The 15,102-nt window shown below is 44.5% G+C and overlaps 1 protein-coding gene across 4 annotated transcripts in view; it reads left to right on the top strand.

The window, feature by feature from the left end:
- The first annotated feature begins 733 nt into the window (after positions 1 to 733).
- BRWD1 (bromodomain and WD repeat domain containing 1) overlaps positions 734 to 15,102 on the top strand; it is a 126,386-nt gene continuing 112,017 nt past the window's right edge. For 2 of the 4 annotated variants that reach the window (XM_036850177.1, XM_036850176.1), the window contains exons 1-5: positions 734 to 1,030; positions 1,115 to 1,173; positions 1,310 to 1,339; positions 1,518 to 1,577; positions 3,939 to 3,995. In XM_036850177.1, coding sequence (XP_036706072.1) covers positions 982 to 1,030; positions 1,115 to 1,173; positions 1,310 to 1,339; positions 1,518 to 1,577; positions 3,939 to 3,995 — 255 coding nt within the window. In that variant the 5' untranslated portion in view covers positions 734 to 981. The remainder of the gene's footprint in view (positions 1,031 to 1,114; positions 1,174 to 1,309; positions 1,340 to 1,517; positions 1,578 to 3,938; positions 3,996 to 15,102) is intronic. The other 2 variants (XM_036850180.1, XM_036850178.1) reach the window with 1 other exon arrangement.

Genomic DNA, 15,102 nt, shown 5'->3' with positions numbered 1-15,102 from the left:
GCCGGCCTGGACTGCCTTCCAGGACTAGCGAGGTTGACATCCTCAGCGATGTACTGCATTTTCTTTAACCCTTTCTACGAGACTGCTGGGTTCTCCTAGGGCTGCGGCTCGGCCTCATGATTCTATCTTCTTCTACTGAACGCGGCAACGTGGACTCTTAGTAAACGTTTGCTGTGCCCTCCGAGCCACAGAGGCTCAGTGTCCGCGGCCCCCCGGTCCCCACCCCCATCCTGTGACTTCCCCGCATCCCTCCTCCCCTCCCGGGAGAAAGCTTCTCGGGCCGGCGTTCTCCTCTTTGCGGGTGACACGATTCTCAGTTGTAAGGGTTTCGCGTCCTCGAAGCGAGCGATCTTCCGTGGGGGGCAAACACACTGGCCCCACATGACCGTCCGTGAGGTCCTTTCCGAGAGCCAGAAGCTGGCGACCCCGCCGCACCCGCCGCGCGTCCTGGGCCCCCCCGGTTCCGCGTCAAGGGGGCTCCGTTCCGGCCGGAGAAGCGGAGACCTGTCCCTCTCCCGCCCCCATCCCCCACGACCCCCACCCGACCTCCGCCCCCGGTGCCCGCCCCTCCGCGCAGTCGGGCCGCCGCCTCACAATGGCCGGGAGCCTTCTCACCGCGCGCAGGGATCCCGGCCACGCGCGCTCCCCTCCCCCACGCACCGTCTCCCCCGGGGCTCGACCCCTGGCGCACATAGTCTCCTCCCTGCGCCCCCTGAAGAGGAAGAGAGGGAGGCGAGGCTCGCTCTTCCGGCCGGGGCTCGACCGCCGTTCGTCCGGTGGCGCCGGCGGCCCCCAACGGAGGAACTACTTTCTCTCCCTCAGGGGCACTACTTCGCGGAGGCGTCGGCGCTGGCGGCGCGCACGGCATGGCGGCGGCAGCGGCGGCGGCGCGCCTGAGGTAGAGAGACGCCGGCCCGGTCAGGCCTCGGCGCGGCCTACACGCTTCGCTCGCCCGCTCCCGCCCCGGCTCCGCGCCCGGCCATGGCGGAGTCCTCGCCCGCCCGACGCCCGGTGCCCCTCATCGAGTCGGGTAAGACGCGCCGCCCCCGCCCCGGCTGCGGCCCCCTACCTGCCGCCGCGCCCGCTCCTGACCCGACTCCCCGTCTCCCCGCAGAGCTGTACTTCCTCATCGCCCGGTACCTATCGGCCGGCCCGTGTCGGAGAGCCGCCCAGGTGAGTGCGGGCCCGCGGGCGGCGGCCGCGCTCCGGGGGTCGCGGCCCCGCCGCCGCCTGGGGTCGCGGGAGGAGGGCGCCGGGCGGACTGGGGTGCGGCCCCCGCCCCCCTAACTGCGCGTCTCTTCGGCTGCAGGTGCTGGTGCAGGAGCTGGAGCAGTACCAGGTCTGTGCTGCGCGGCGGCGCCTGGCCCGCCGCGTCCCCTGCGTCCCCTGCCGGCCCTGCCCGGGGGCCGCTCGCCCGGCTCCGCCGCCCCCCGCCCCCCGCCCCGCCGCCCCGCCGCCCCCCGCCCCCCGCCTGGCCCCGCGCGGTGGTCACTCGTGTGCGTCTCGGGTCTTTGCAGTTGCTGCCGAAGAGGTTGGATTGGGAGGGCAACGAGCACAACAGGAGCTACGAGGAATTGGTGAGAGTTTTGACATTTCCATCCCGGTATTTCCGAGCGCCCGCCCCCCGCCCCCTTTTCGGGGCTCCTGCTGGGGGGGCGAAGTGACCGAGCGGCGCTCGGAGGGGGCGGGAGGGCGGCCCGGGCGTCACCGGGACGACGGGACTCCCCCCTGTAGGTAGTATTTTGCTTTGGGGTGGCCAGGTTTGTTTGGGTAGGAAACGGCTCCGGGGGGCGAGGTGGCGGGGTGGGTCCCCAGGTGCGGTGCCTGTGGTGAGAGCCGTGGGCGCGCCAGCCATTCAGCGAGCTGCGCTCATCCGTGTTTCTCCTGAACCCGACTTGTAACTCGACCTGTGATTGGTCTTCCTCCTTTTGCCCCGCCCATCTTCTCCAACCACTTGTTCCTAGGAATAGAAGCATCGGTGTCTGAAAGGTGGAGAAATGTTCCTCTTTTTTCCCTCAGCAGAGTAATAAAAAACCTTGGCTGCTGTGAGACTGTGCCGCTCCTCCAATACTTGTGCCGTTGTAAACTGTGCTACACTTGTTGAATGCCTTAGGAAACTTAATGTGATGAATTTTTACGTTGCTGTTTGGTGTATGTAACTTAATATAGGCTCTAAATACGCAGTTTCTCTTTCTGGAGCACCATTTAACATAGATTACAGTTCTCTTTCTATTGTATTTTGTCGTCTTTTTTAGTTGCTCTCACAGTATATGATTTGGTTTGATTCACTCGTTTTGTCCTTAGTGAAATAAAACATTTTTCAGGAAAATATTTTTCCAATTTGTATATTAGGGCAAAGGATTTCTTTAGTTGCCAGGCCATATTCAGCATCTTGTATGCACAAAACAACGGGGGAAAAAAAAAAAGAGTTCCTGAATGATTTTTTACCACAGTTCTAATACCTGCAAGCAGCAGTTGGTAGAATATGATCACCATTGTTGAATTATACAAAAGAACAGAAATAGGGGGATTTGTTATCTGTATGTGAACAGTTAAGTATTTTTTAAAAAACTTAATTGTAAGTATAGTTGATTTACAATGTTGCGGTAATTTCTGCTATACAGCAAAGTGATTCAGTTACATATACATTCTTTTTCACATTTCTTTCCATTACGGTTTGTCACAGGATATTGTATCTAGTATCCTGTGCTCTACAGTAGGACCTTGTTGTATATCCATCCTCTAAATGATAGTTGGCATCTGCTGGCCCCAAGCTCCCAGTCCTTCCCTCCCCCACTCCCCCTCCCCCTCCCCCGTGGCAACCACAAGTCTGTTCTGTGTCTGTGAGTCTGTTTCTGTTTTCATAGATACTGAACACCTAAGTGTTAACAGTTAAAGTTGGGTGGATGTAACAAAAGATTCTATTTCAATTGTCAGTTTTAATATTTGCCTTCCTAGAGTTTTTTGAAGCAAACACTTAAAAGTGAATATTTTCAAGCAAGTGAGCTCTAAAGGTTCTGTATCATGGCAGAGTTTTTATGTTTTCTTGAGTTTGACATTTTGAGACTTAAGGAAATGTTTAAAGGACTGCTCCGTCTTATTCTTTTACTCCTGTTGTTAGGTGAAAACAGTGTTGTCAGTGAAGCAGAAAAGCATTATTATTTTTTAAATTTATTTTTTATTGAAGTATAGTTGAATTACAATGTGTTAATTATTGCTGTACAGCAAAGCGACTCAGTTATACACATACATACATTCTTTTTCATATTTTGCATCATGGTTTATTATAGGATATTGACTGTAGTTCCCGTGCTATACAGTAGGACTTTGTTGTTTATTCATTCTATATATACCAGTTTGCACTGCTAATTCCAAACTCCCAATCCAACCCTCTCCCACCTGCCTCCCCAGAAAAGCATCATTGACATGACAGTGCAGTCATGCTGCTGAAGAGAAAATTGCTTACATTTTGAAATAAGCGTAATTCTATAACTACTGGAAAAGTTTCTTTAAAAATAGATTTGTATATTTTTTGGCTTTTGCTGGTAGAATTGCTTAAAAAAATTCTGCTTTAAATTATTCAGAATCTCTCTTTGTGATATATCCCTATGATGTGGCTGCGACATATGTCTTGTCATTGTCTGGATGATTTGTCTGATGGGTATCCTCTTCCTCCTTTACCTTCCTGCCTCCTCCTCTCCCAGCGCTAAATGGTAGAGGATGAGTTTCCTATATAGAGAATTATTCTTTTGTTAAGGGTATATGAGTAGCTTCTAGTTCTCCAACAAAGTCTCCTTTTTAAAAAAAAAATATTTTAAAAGTGTTCAGATATACACAAATGAGAATAATGTAGTGAATCCGCATATATCATAAATTCATTAGCAATGTTTTTTTTTCCTTTGGTCTCACCCTGTGGCATGTGGAACATCCCTGACCAGGAATTGAACCTGCACCCCCTGCAGTGGAAGCACGGAGGCTTCACCACTGGACCACTGGTGAAGTCCCCCAATTTGCTATACTTATTTATTTTTTTATATTTGGCTTGAATTGGGCTTCAGACAAGTTCCATGCATTGGACCGAAATTAAATCTCTTTTTATCTTGCATAGTTTTTTTCCCCGTGCTGTTGATTTACTGAAGAGACTGAGTTATTCTGTGGAATGTTTCACATTTTGGTTTTGTCTGATTGTTTCTTATGATGTTGTTTGTTTCTTTACTTTGTTTAATTTACTCCTTTTTCTCAGTAGTTCGCATTCTTGGATCAGAACCACCTGGGAGCTTTATAAAATCTGGATGCCCAGGCTATGCCCCAGACCAGTTAAATCAGAATCTTTGTGGTGGGGCTGGACATCACTATTTTTTAAAGCCTTTCGGGTGATTCCCATGTCACTGTTTACAGAGCTATAGTTTATCTTAGACTTGTGACCATGCTGTTACTCCAGCCTGTACTTTGGAAGTAAGAATGTTTTTGATACTTCTCAGGAGAATTGAGACTAGTTATCTCTCAATACCTAACCCTGCATTAGCAGTGGGGCCTGTGAATTTAATTGGAATTTTTATGATTTATAGGTGGTGAAGAAAGGGGAAGAATGAAATAGAAGTATAGAACTGGGCATGGGAATTGGGAAGGACTAGGTTTGTAAAGGAGGGGTGTATTTAAAAAGGGGAAAGTGATTTGATATACTTTGTGATTGAGTAACATGATAGATCAATTTTTGTAGGCAATCTCTTAACCAGAAAAAAAAAAAATCAGAAGATTCTTATAGTGTAGCCTATCGTTAGGGGATTTATTGTCAATAAGTCATCATTTATTTATTTTTGGCTGCGTCTGGTCTTCGTCGCTGTGCGTGGGCTTTCTCTGGTTGTGGCGAGCATTGCAGTGGCTTCTCTTGGTGCGGAGCATGGGCTCCAGGCGCGTGGGCTTCAGTAGTTGCAACACGCAGGCTCAGTAGTTGTGGCTCACGGGCTCTAGAGCGCAGGCTCAGTAGTTGTGGCACATGGGCTTAGTTGCTCCGCGGCATGTGGGATCTTCCCGTACCAGGGCTCGTGTCCCCTGCATTGGCAGGCAGATTCTTAACCACTGTGCCACCAGGGAAGTCCCTTGTTATATATATATTTTTTAAATAATGTTTGAGTAGGCCTTTTGTGTGAGGAAGAGTCTTCAGAGTTACTTGTATTGAAATCAGTATCTGGTTTATTAGAATTGTAAGTGGTCATATTTTTTAAACTTTTACGTTCATTTACAAATTTTAGAAGTCTAGTAACATATATAGAAACAAGTATATTTGTTTTTACATTTTGATTAGTGTTTAATTTGTCACGAGAATTTAATCTTAAAATATTTAACACCAACTTAATGTTGTTAATTAAATTTCCTTGGGGGTTTCCACACTATATATACAAATAGATGATGATTTTAATCTATAGATGCCTCAAGATGGCAAACATAAGATCTAAGCATAATCTTTCTAAGAATTTAACTGTTGTAATTATATTTAATTAATTTATTTATTTAATTATTTTTATTTTTGCCTGCTCCATGCAGCACGCGGGATCTTAGTTCCCCAACCAGGGATCAAACCTGTGCCCCCTGCAGTGGAAGTGCAGAGTCCTAACTACTGGACCACCAGGGAATTCTCAGTATATTTTTATTTTATTTTATTTTATTTATTTATTATAAATTTATTTTAATTATTTATTTTTGGTTGCTTTGGGTCTTCATTGCTGCGTGCGGGCTTTCTCTAGTTATGGCGAGCGGGGGCTACTCTTCGTTGTGGTATGAGTGCTTCTCATTGTGGTGGCTCTAGGCGCGTGGGCTTCAGTAGTTGTGGCATCTGGGCTCACTAGTTGTGGCTCACGGGCTTAGTTGCTCTGCGGCGTGTGGGATATTCCCGGACCAGGGTTCAAACCCGTGTCCCCTGCATTGGCAGGTGGATTCTTAACCACTGTGCCACCCGGGAAGTCCTATTTTATTTATTTTTATTTTAAAAATATTTATTTATTTATTTATTTGGCTGCATCGGGTCTTAGTTGCAGCATACGGGATCTCTCATTGTGGCGCGCGGGCTCCAGATTTCACGGGCCCAGTAGTTGTGGTGTGTGGGCTTAGTTGCCCCACGCCATGTGGGATCTTAGTTCCCCCATCAGGGATCGAACCTGTGTCCCCTCCACTGGAAGGTGGATTTTTAACCACTGGACCACCAGGGGAGTCCTGTAAATGTATTTTAAATTTATTGTGGTAAATTATTCTTTTTTACTCTTACAAACATTAAAAATAGTTGTTATTACAAAACTTGTTACTATATCAGAATAACTATAACTTGCACAAGTGTATCCATACTTCTTTTCTTCATATCTACTTATTTGTCAACCTTCCTCAGTTTATGAATTCACTGTCCAAGCCAAGGGGAGAGTGGTATTACCATCTTGAGCTCCCTACTGGATTAAGGACTCAGGTTATGATTGAAGATTACGACTCAGGACTTGAAATTTGGGTGCACTGCCAGATAGACTCTACTGGAGTCTCAAATTGAGCCTTTTTTTAAATAGTAAGGCTACTTATTTACCCATTTAAAACAAAACAACTCCTGGGACTTCCCTGGCGGTCCAGTGGTTAAGAATTCCCACTTCCACTGCAGGGGGCATGGGGTCAATCCCTGGTTGGGAAACTAAAATCCCGTATGCTGTACTGCGTGGCCAAAAATAAATAAATAAATAAAACTCTGTATTCCACACCTGTATTGCAATTAGTCACATTACCGTTTTATTTTCATTGTGGGATTCTAAAGACCCTTCATCGTGAGTGCAGCTTATTTCTTTCCTCTCTGTAGGGATTCTGCATTTTCTTTGTACTTGACTATAGAGATCTGTCATTCTACAGGCATTTCATTGACAACACTTGGGAACACTTAATGATCATGGTAGTGTGATGATAAGTTACAGTCTAGCAATAGAGCAGTATTAAATTAGAAATTTGGGTTTTGGTGCCAGGTGGCTAGGCTGTAATCCTGACTTTTTAGCATTACTTAACTAGATGTTCTAAGGCAGGTTATTTAATCTCTACCTCAGTTCCTCGATCTGCAAGACAAGGGTAATAATAATTGTATCAAAGTGTTGTTGTGAACCTTATATGGAAATAAATGATTTTGCAGTGTTTATTAGTAACAATGTTGATAGGACAGTAAGTCATAATATTGTTAGACTTCCCCTTCACCTAATTTATATTTGTAGGGTCTTATAAAATAACAAAATACAGTCTCTATGAGCTCTAACACTAGTATGAATGGTACCTGGTATTCACCCTTATGGATGACCACAGAGTAGGAAGGGGAACGGCAGTTTCTATACCTTAGTGCTGAATAACGGTAGTGGTGTTGCAATCTGAGTCACTTAGCCTTGACTCTGGTACTTTATTATTTATTTATTTATTTACTTAATTTTTTGGCTGCGTCAGGTCTTAGTTGTGGCGCACAGACTCTAGTTGTGGCGCACAGGCTCAGCATTTCGCACGGCCTTAGCTGCCCTGTGGCATGTGGGATCTTTGTTCCCCAACCAAGGATGGAACCTGCATCCCCTGCATTGGAAGGTGGATTCTTAACCACTGGACCACCAGGGAAGTCCCTTGACTGTGCTACTTTAAAAGAGAATAGTTATTAGTTACTTTGTTTTCATAGGCTCATCTAATCATAACAGTTATTTTCCTCTAAAGCAGGGGTTCCTAACCCCTGTGCTGCAGACTGGTAGCTGTCTGAGGCCAGTTAGGAACCGGGCCGCACAGCAGGAGGTGAGTGGCTGGCAAGCGAGTGAAGCTTCATCTGCCGCTCCCCATTGCTCCCCATCACCTGCATTATGCTTGAGCCATCCCCAGCCCCCCACCCTAGTCTGTGGAAAAACTGTCTTCCACGAAACTGGTCCCTGGTGCAACAAAGGTTGGGGACCGCTGCTTTAAAGGACAAAGGTCATGTGACGTTTTAAAAAATCTCCTACCCATGTGGAGTTATCTGTCTCTCTTTTTTTTTTCTTAGTTCTTTATTTTGAAGCTATGTTATTAGGTGCATACAAATTCCAAACTATTATCTTCCTGTTGAGTTGATCCCCCCACTTCTTTCAAATGGACTTAATTTTTTAGAGCAGTTTTGGGTTCATAGCAAAATTGAGTGGAAGATACAGAGATTTCCCATATACTCCTGCTCCCATAAATGCATAGTCTCCCTCATTATCAACATCTCCCACCAGAGTGGTACATTTATTGCAGTTGATGACTATTTTGACATATCATGCTCATCCAAAGTGTATATATAGTTTATGTTAGTGTTCTCTTACATTTACATTCAGTGCTCTTGGTATTGTACAGTCTGTGGGTTTGGACAAATGTACAATGACATGTATCCATCAGTATAGTATCATAGAGTAATTTTACAGCCCTAAAAATCCTCTGTGCTCTGCCTAAATATCCCTCCCTTCCTCCCTTCCTCCCTCCCACTGATGTTTTCGCTGTCTCCATAGTTTCACCTTTTCCAGAATTTGACCCTCATTTTATTTTATTATTATTATTTTAAGATTTATTTATTTTTAAATTTATTTGTATTATTTTTATTTATTTTTGGCTGCATTGGGTCTTCATTGCTGCGCACGGGTGTTCTCTAGTTGTGGTGAGCGGGGGCTACTCTTCGTTGCGGTGTGTGGTCTTCTCATTGTGGTGGCTTCTCTTATTGTGGAGCACAGGCTCTAGGCACGCGGGCTTCAGTAGTTGTGGCATGCGGGCTCAGTAGTTATGGCTCGCGGGCTCTAGAGCGCAGACTCAGTAGTTGTGATGCACGGGCTTAGTTGCTCCGCGGCATGTGGGATCTTCCTGGACCAGGGCTCGAACCCATGTCCCCTTCACTGGTAGGCGGATTCTTAACCGCTGCGCCACCAGGGAAGCCCTGACCCTTTTTTAAAAAATTAGGAAATACTCTCTCTTCATACTTTTTGCCTTAAAGTCTAACATTGCCTCGTGTTATTGTAGCCAGCCCAGCTTTCTTTTGGTTAGTGATGGCATAGTATTTTTTTTTTTATCCTTTTACTTTTGGTATTCCTGTGGTCTCATTTTTAAAGTGTGTCTCCTGAAACAGCATGTAGTTTTATTCAGTCTTTTAGTTGGAGTGTTTAAACCGTTTGTATTTAATATAATTACTTAAACATGATTGTGTTAGACCTACCAAGTATCTGTTTTATATATGTCCCATTTATTTTTCCTCTCTTACTTTCTTTTGGATTAACCAGCTGTTATTCTATTTATTTTTTTTATTGCTTTTCCATAATACATCTTTTTATTGTTTTAGTGGTTACCCTAGAGATTATAATATGCATTACCATTTACTTTAGGTACTTTAACCACTTCTCGTATAAATGGAGTTAAAACTATTAGTTGTCACCCTCTTGTCCTTTGGGCTATTATCATATTTTACTTTTACATATGTTATTAATTTTTCCAGATGTTATTGTAGTTGTTTCATTTTATTTTATTTTATTTTATTTTTTTTGGCCACACTGCACAGTATGCAGGATATTAATTCCCTGACCAGGGATCATACCCGCATACCCTGCATTGGGAGTGCGGAGTCTTAACCACTGGACCACCAGGGAAGTCCCTGTAGTTGTTTTAAAGTCAATTTTCATTTGCTTATCCACCTGTATACCTTTCCTGATATTTTTAATTCCTTCCTGTCTTTCCATGCCTCTTATATGTGATTATTTTTTCTTCAGTCTCCACAACTTATTTTGGTATTTCTTTTAATGAAAGTTTGTTGGCAGTGACTTCAGTTTTCCTTTTTCTTTCTTTCTTTTTTTTTGGTTTGAAAACTTTGTTTTGACTTTATTTTTTAAAAATATTTATTTTTTTGATTTATTTATTTTCCTTATTTTTTGGCTGTGTCTGGTCTTAGTTGTGGCACATGGGATCTTTCATTGTGGCGTGCGGTCTCTTTGTTGCGGCGCTCAGGCTTCTTTGTAGTTGCAGCGTGCGGGTTTTCTCTCTCTAGTTGTGGCTCATGGGCTCCAGGGCACGTGGGCTCTGTACTTTGCGGCATGCGGCCTCTCTCATTGAGGTGCACGAGCTCAATAGTTGTGGCGCGTGGGCTTAGTTGTCTTGCAGCGTGTGGGATCTTAGTTCCCCGACCAGGGATCGAACCCGACTCCCCTGCATTGGAAGGCGGGTTCTCTACCACTGGACCATCAGGGAAGTCCCTTGACTTTATTTTATTTTATTTTTTTTTTAAACATCTTTATTGAAGTATAATTGCCTTACAATGGTGTGTTAGCTTCGGCTTTATACCTTGACTTTATTTTTAAAGTTTTTTTTTTCTTTTTTTAATAATTTTTACCCATTATTATTATTAAAAAAATATTTTTTAAAAATTCATTTCATTTATTTTTGGCTGTGTTGGGTCTTTGTTGCTGCGCGCTGGCTTTCTCTAGTTGCGGCGAGTGGGGGCCACTCTTGGTTGTGGTGTGCAGACTTCTCATTGCGGTGGCTTCTCGTTGCAGAGCATGGGCTTTAGGTGCACAGGCTTCAGTAGTTGTGGTGCGCAGGCTCAGTAGTTGTGGTGCATGGGCTTAGTTGCTCCGTGGCATGTGGGATCTTCCCCGGGCCAGGGCTCGAACCAGTGTCTCCTGCATTGGCAGGTGGATTCTTAACCGCTGCGCCACCAGGGAGGCCCCCCAGATTTTTTTTTTTTTTTTAAGCTGTGAAATTCTGGTTGGTTGGTTCTGGTGTTTTTTTCTTTGAGCACATTAATATTCTAAAGCCAGCAGTCTTACTATTGCTTCTTTCAAGATAATGTTTTTTTCTCTGGCTGCTTTTTAAGATTTTCATTTTGTCTTTAATTTTCAGAAGTTTTACTATGATATACTGTAGTCGTTATCTATCACTACATAAAAACTTATCCTAAACTTAGTGATTTAAGACAACACAGATTAATTAAGTAATTATTTTTACTTGGCTGCGCCACACAGCATGTGAGATCTTAGTTTCCCGACCAGGGATCACACCCATGCCCCTTGCATTTTAAGAGCAGAGTCTTAACCACTGGACTGCCAGGGAAGTCTCACAGATTTATTATTGTCTCTATTTAAGTCAGGAGTCCAGGCACAGCTGAGCTGAGTCCTCTGTCTCAGTCTCTCTCAAGGCTGCAATCAAAGTGTTGGCCAGAGCTGGGGTTTCAACTGAAAGCTTGACTGTGGAAGGATCTGCTTCCAAGTTCACATCGTTTTTGGCTGGCTTCAGTTCCTGGAGTGGATTTGTTAGACTGAGAGCCTCAGTTCCTAGTTGGCTCTTGGCTGCTCTCAGCTCCTTGCCACATTGATCTCTCCAACATAGTAGCGTGCCTCATTGAAAGATGAAGGCAGAGAAGGCAATAGTCTGCAGGCAAGACAGAAGTCACAGTCTTTTGTAACCTAATAATGGATGTGTTACTCAATGTTAGTGTGTTCTGTTGGTTAGAAGTAACTTACTCAAGGGCAGGGGATTTCACAGGTCTTGAGTACCAGAAGGTGGGAATGTTGGGGTCCATGTCAGAAGCTGCCTACCACATGTGCCTAGGTAGATTTCTTGGCACTTACTTTGCTTGGGGTTCTCTGAGCTTCTTGAATCTGTAGTATATCAAGTAGTTCACTGTATAATTAAAGTCCCATATGGAAAGCATAGAAGAATAGGGAAGAATATGTATTTTGAAGAGATAATGGCTGAGCATTTTCCAACATCTGGGCCATCTCTGGGTCTGCTTCTTTTTGCCACACCCTCTCTTGACCCTGGGTCTCATATTTTGCTTTGTTGTACGTCTCATCATCTTTTGAAGTATACTGGGCCTTTTTGCGTTAAAAGAGTAGTGTAGTTAGTCTCAGTAAAGGATGTGCTTTTTTTTCCTCTCAAAGCTGTTAGTTTGTGGGGTTGGGTCAATCTGATCTGTAGCTGATCATCTCTGGCGTTTGGTGCAGCTTTAGTTGCATTCACTTCGTAACTGGCTTCACGTGTTTTGAGGGTGGGATTGAGACTCTCTTTCAGCAGAGTTTGGAATTTGGGCACCAGTGAGATTCTTTTTTTTAAAATTGATTAATTATATTTATTTTTGGCTGCGTTGGATCTTAGTTGATGGCACGTGGGATATTCGTTGAGGCACGTGGGATATTCGTTGAGGCATGTGGGATCTTTCTTTGCGGCACACGGGCTTCTCTCTAGCTGTGGCGTGCAGGTTTTCTCTTCTCTAGTTGGGGCACGTGGGCTCTGTGGTTGTGGTGTGCGGGCTCTCTAATTGAGGCGCACGAGTTCAGTAGTTGTGGTGTGTGGGCTTAATTGCCCTGCGGCATGTGGGATCTTAGTTCCCTAACCAGGGATGGAACCTGTGTCCCCTGCATTGTAAGGTGGATTCTTTACTGGACCACCAGGGAGGTCCCACCAGTGAGATTCTTGAGAGGTCTATACTTTATAGCTGAGTTGCCAGCTTTCCAAATTTGTAAGATCTTGCGCTATTTTATAGTCCAGTTGCCTGCATTTTGGTTGATGAAGAGTTCTCTTTGCTCTCCAGTTCTACCTTGTTGTCCTATCCCTAGCCAGCTGCTCTGCATCCAGTTTTTGGCCCTGTGCAGTTGGTGAAGGCCTGTGGAAGGGAATCGGCATGGGTGCAACTCACTGTGAGGAGGCTCCTTAGTGTTCTAATCAGTCGTCAGCCCACAGGTGGCTGTTTAAAAGTTTGACAGATTTTTTTCTTTCTCCTTATGTCTGTGTCAGTTCTTCCTGCCTGTCTGCTACGGATGAAAGCAGCTGTGAGTGTTTTTTCTATTCACAGAAGGGCTCATCAGTTTCTGGGGTACAGTTAATTTAGATTTGTTTCCTTAGCTCTGTGAAGGGGGTAGATAATCCAGCTTGTTCTCATTTTTAAGGTGAGAGCAATGGTTTTTCTTGCATTATCTCCTTTGAAATAGTTGGAATAGATAAATGATTATTTTTGACTTTTAAAAATTATGTGGGACAGGAATTCCCTTGTGACGCAGTGGTTAAGAATCCACCTGCCAATGCAGGGGACACAGGTTTGAGCCCTCGTTCGGGAAGATCCCATATGCTGTGGAGCAACTAAGCCTGTGCGCCACAACTACTGAGCCTGCGCTCTGGAGCCCGTGAGCCACAACTGCTGAGCCCCCCGCGCCTAGAACCCATGCTCCGCGACAAGAGAAACCACTGCAATGAGAAGCCCACACGCCGCAACGTAGAGTAGCCCCCGCTCGCCCCAATTAGAGAAAGCCTGCACGCAGCAACGAAGACCCAACGCAGCCAAACATAATTTTTTTTTTTTTTTTTAATTTATGTGGGACATACAACCACCTGTAGTTATCTGTAGGTACAACTAATTATATTTCTTGGCACATAGTAGGCTCTCAGTATTTATCGAAAGAATTAATGTTTAATGCTTAGTATATTTTTTTACTGAGAACCGGTCATTAACAGTTTGGTTATTAAATAGTATTTTGTCTGATCTTTGATTTCTTAAAATTTCTCTAAGAAGTGTACTTCATTTGTAGGGCAGTTAGGGCAGTGTTTAGCACCGAATGGTCACGAGATACATGGAAGTTATACATCCCTTTTTTTTTTTTTTTTTTTTAAAGCTCCTTAATCCATTTCATTAGGAACCTACAAAATAGAATTTTTCAATGATTGTTTATTATGTTTCCTTTTTTATGTGGAAATGGGGAAATGGCATTTTTTTTGAATTATGTATATTCAAATGATGGTGTTTTAATTCACACTGAACAACAACAAGAAAATCTTGGTAAAACAAGAAATGGGAGAAATAAAAACTGATTTCTGAACCAAATGTGTACTTACACAATAGTGAATCACTGGGAAATGTAGTCATGGAGTAGGTAAGCTCCATGTGAAGAAAACTGCATATAGGAATTCAAAAGCGTTATAGCACATACTCTTTGATTTTTAAATAGATAGGCCTCAAAGTTTTTTTTACAGCACATCTTTTTAAAATAAATTCTCACTTTTTTTTTTTGGCTGCATTGGGTCTTCGTTGCTGTGCACGGACTTTCTCTCGTTGTGGCGGGTGGGGGCTACTCTTGGTTGTGGTGTGCAGGCTTCTCATTGCGGTGGTTCTCTTGTCACGGAGCATGGGCTCTAGCCTCGTGGGCTTCAGTAGTTGTGGCACGTGGGCCCTAGAGTGTGTGGGCTTCAGTAGTTGTGGCACACAGGCTCAGTAGTTGTGGCTCGTGGGCTCAGTAGTTGTGGTGCACGGACTTAGCTGCTCCATGGCATGTGGGATCTTCCCAGACTAGAGATCAAACCCATGCCCCCTGCGTTGGCAGGTGGATTCTTTTTTTAAAAAATTAATTAATTAATTAATTTATTTATTTTTGGCTGTGTTGGGTCTTCGTTTCTGTGCGAGGGCTTTCTCTAGTTGTGACAAGTGGGGGCCACTCTTCATCGCGGTGCGCGGGCCTCTCACTATCGCGGCCTCTCTTGTTGCGGAGCACAGGCTCCAGACGCGCAGGCTCAGTAATTGTGGCTCACGGGCCTAGTTGCTCCGCGGCATGTGGGATCTTCCCAGACCAGGGCTCGAACCCGTGTCCCCTGCATTGGCAGGCAGATTCTCAACCACTGCGCCACCAGGGAGGCCCTGGAGGTTTTATTTTTAGAGGTTTAAGTTTTTTAACTTTTTACATGTCTTAATCTTTATTTTGCCTTTATGGTTGTTCTTAAACCATACTTTCTGTACTAGAAAATTATAAAGGCAATATTATGTATTTACTTATTTATATTTTTTCCTAGGCCATTTATAATTTTTTTTATTTTTATCGTTTTATTTTTTTAAAATAAATTTATTTATCTTATTTATTTATTTTTGGCTATGTTGGGTCTTTGTCGCTGAGTGTGGGCTTTCTCTAGTTGTGGCGAGCGGGGGCTACGGTTCGTTGCAGTGCGCGGGCTTCTTGTTGTGGTGGCTTCTCTTGTTGCGGAGCACGGGCTCTAGGCTCATGGGCTTCAGTAGTTGTAGCTCACAGGCTCAGTAGTTGTGGCTTGTAGGCTCAGTAGTTGTGGCTCGTGGGCTCTAGAGCACAGGCTCAG

This window comes from Balaenoptera musculus, chromosome 4, assembly GCF_009873245.2.
Source record: "Balaenoptera musculus isolate JJ_BM4_2016_0621 chromosome 4, mBalMus1.pri.v3, whole genome shotgun sequence".
Lineage (NCBI taxonomy): Eukaryota > Metazoa > Chordata > Mammalia > Artiodactyla > Balaenopteridae > Balaenoptera > Balaenoptera musculus.
The sequence above is the reverse complement of the archived record's forward strand: the minus strand, read 5'-3'. Positions and strand labels throughout refer to the sequence as shown.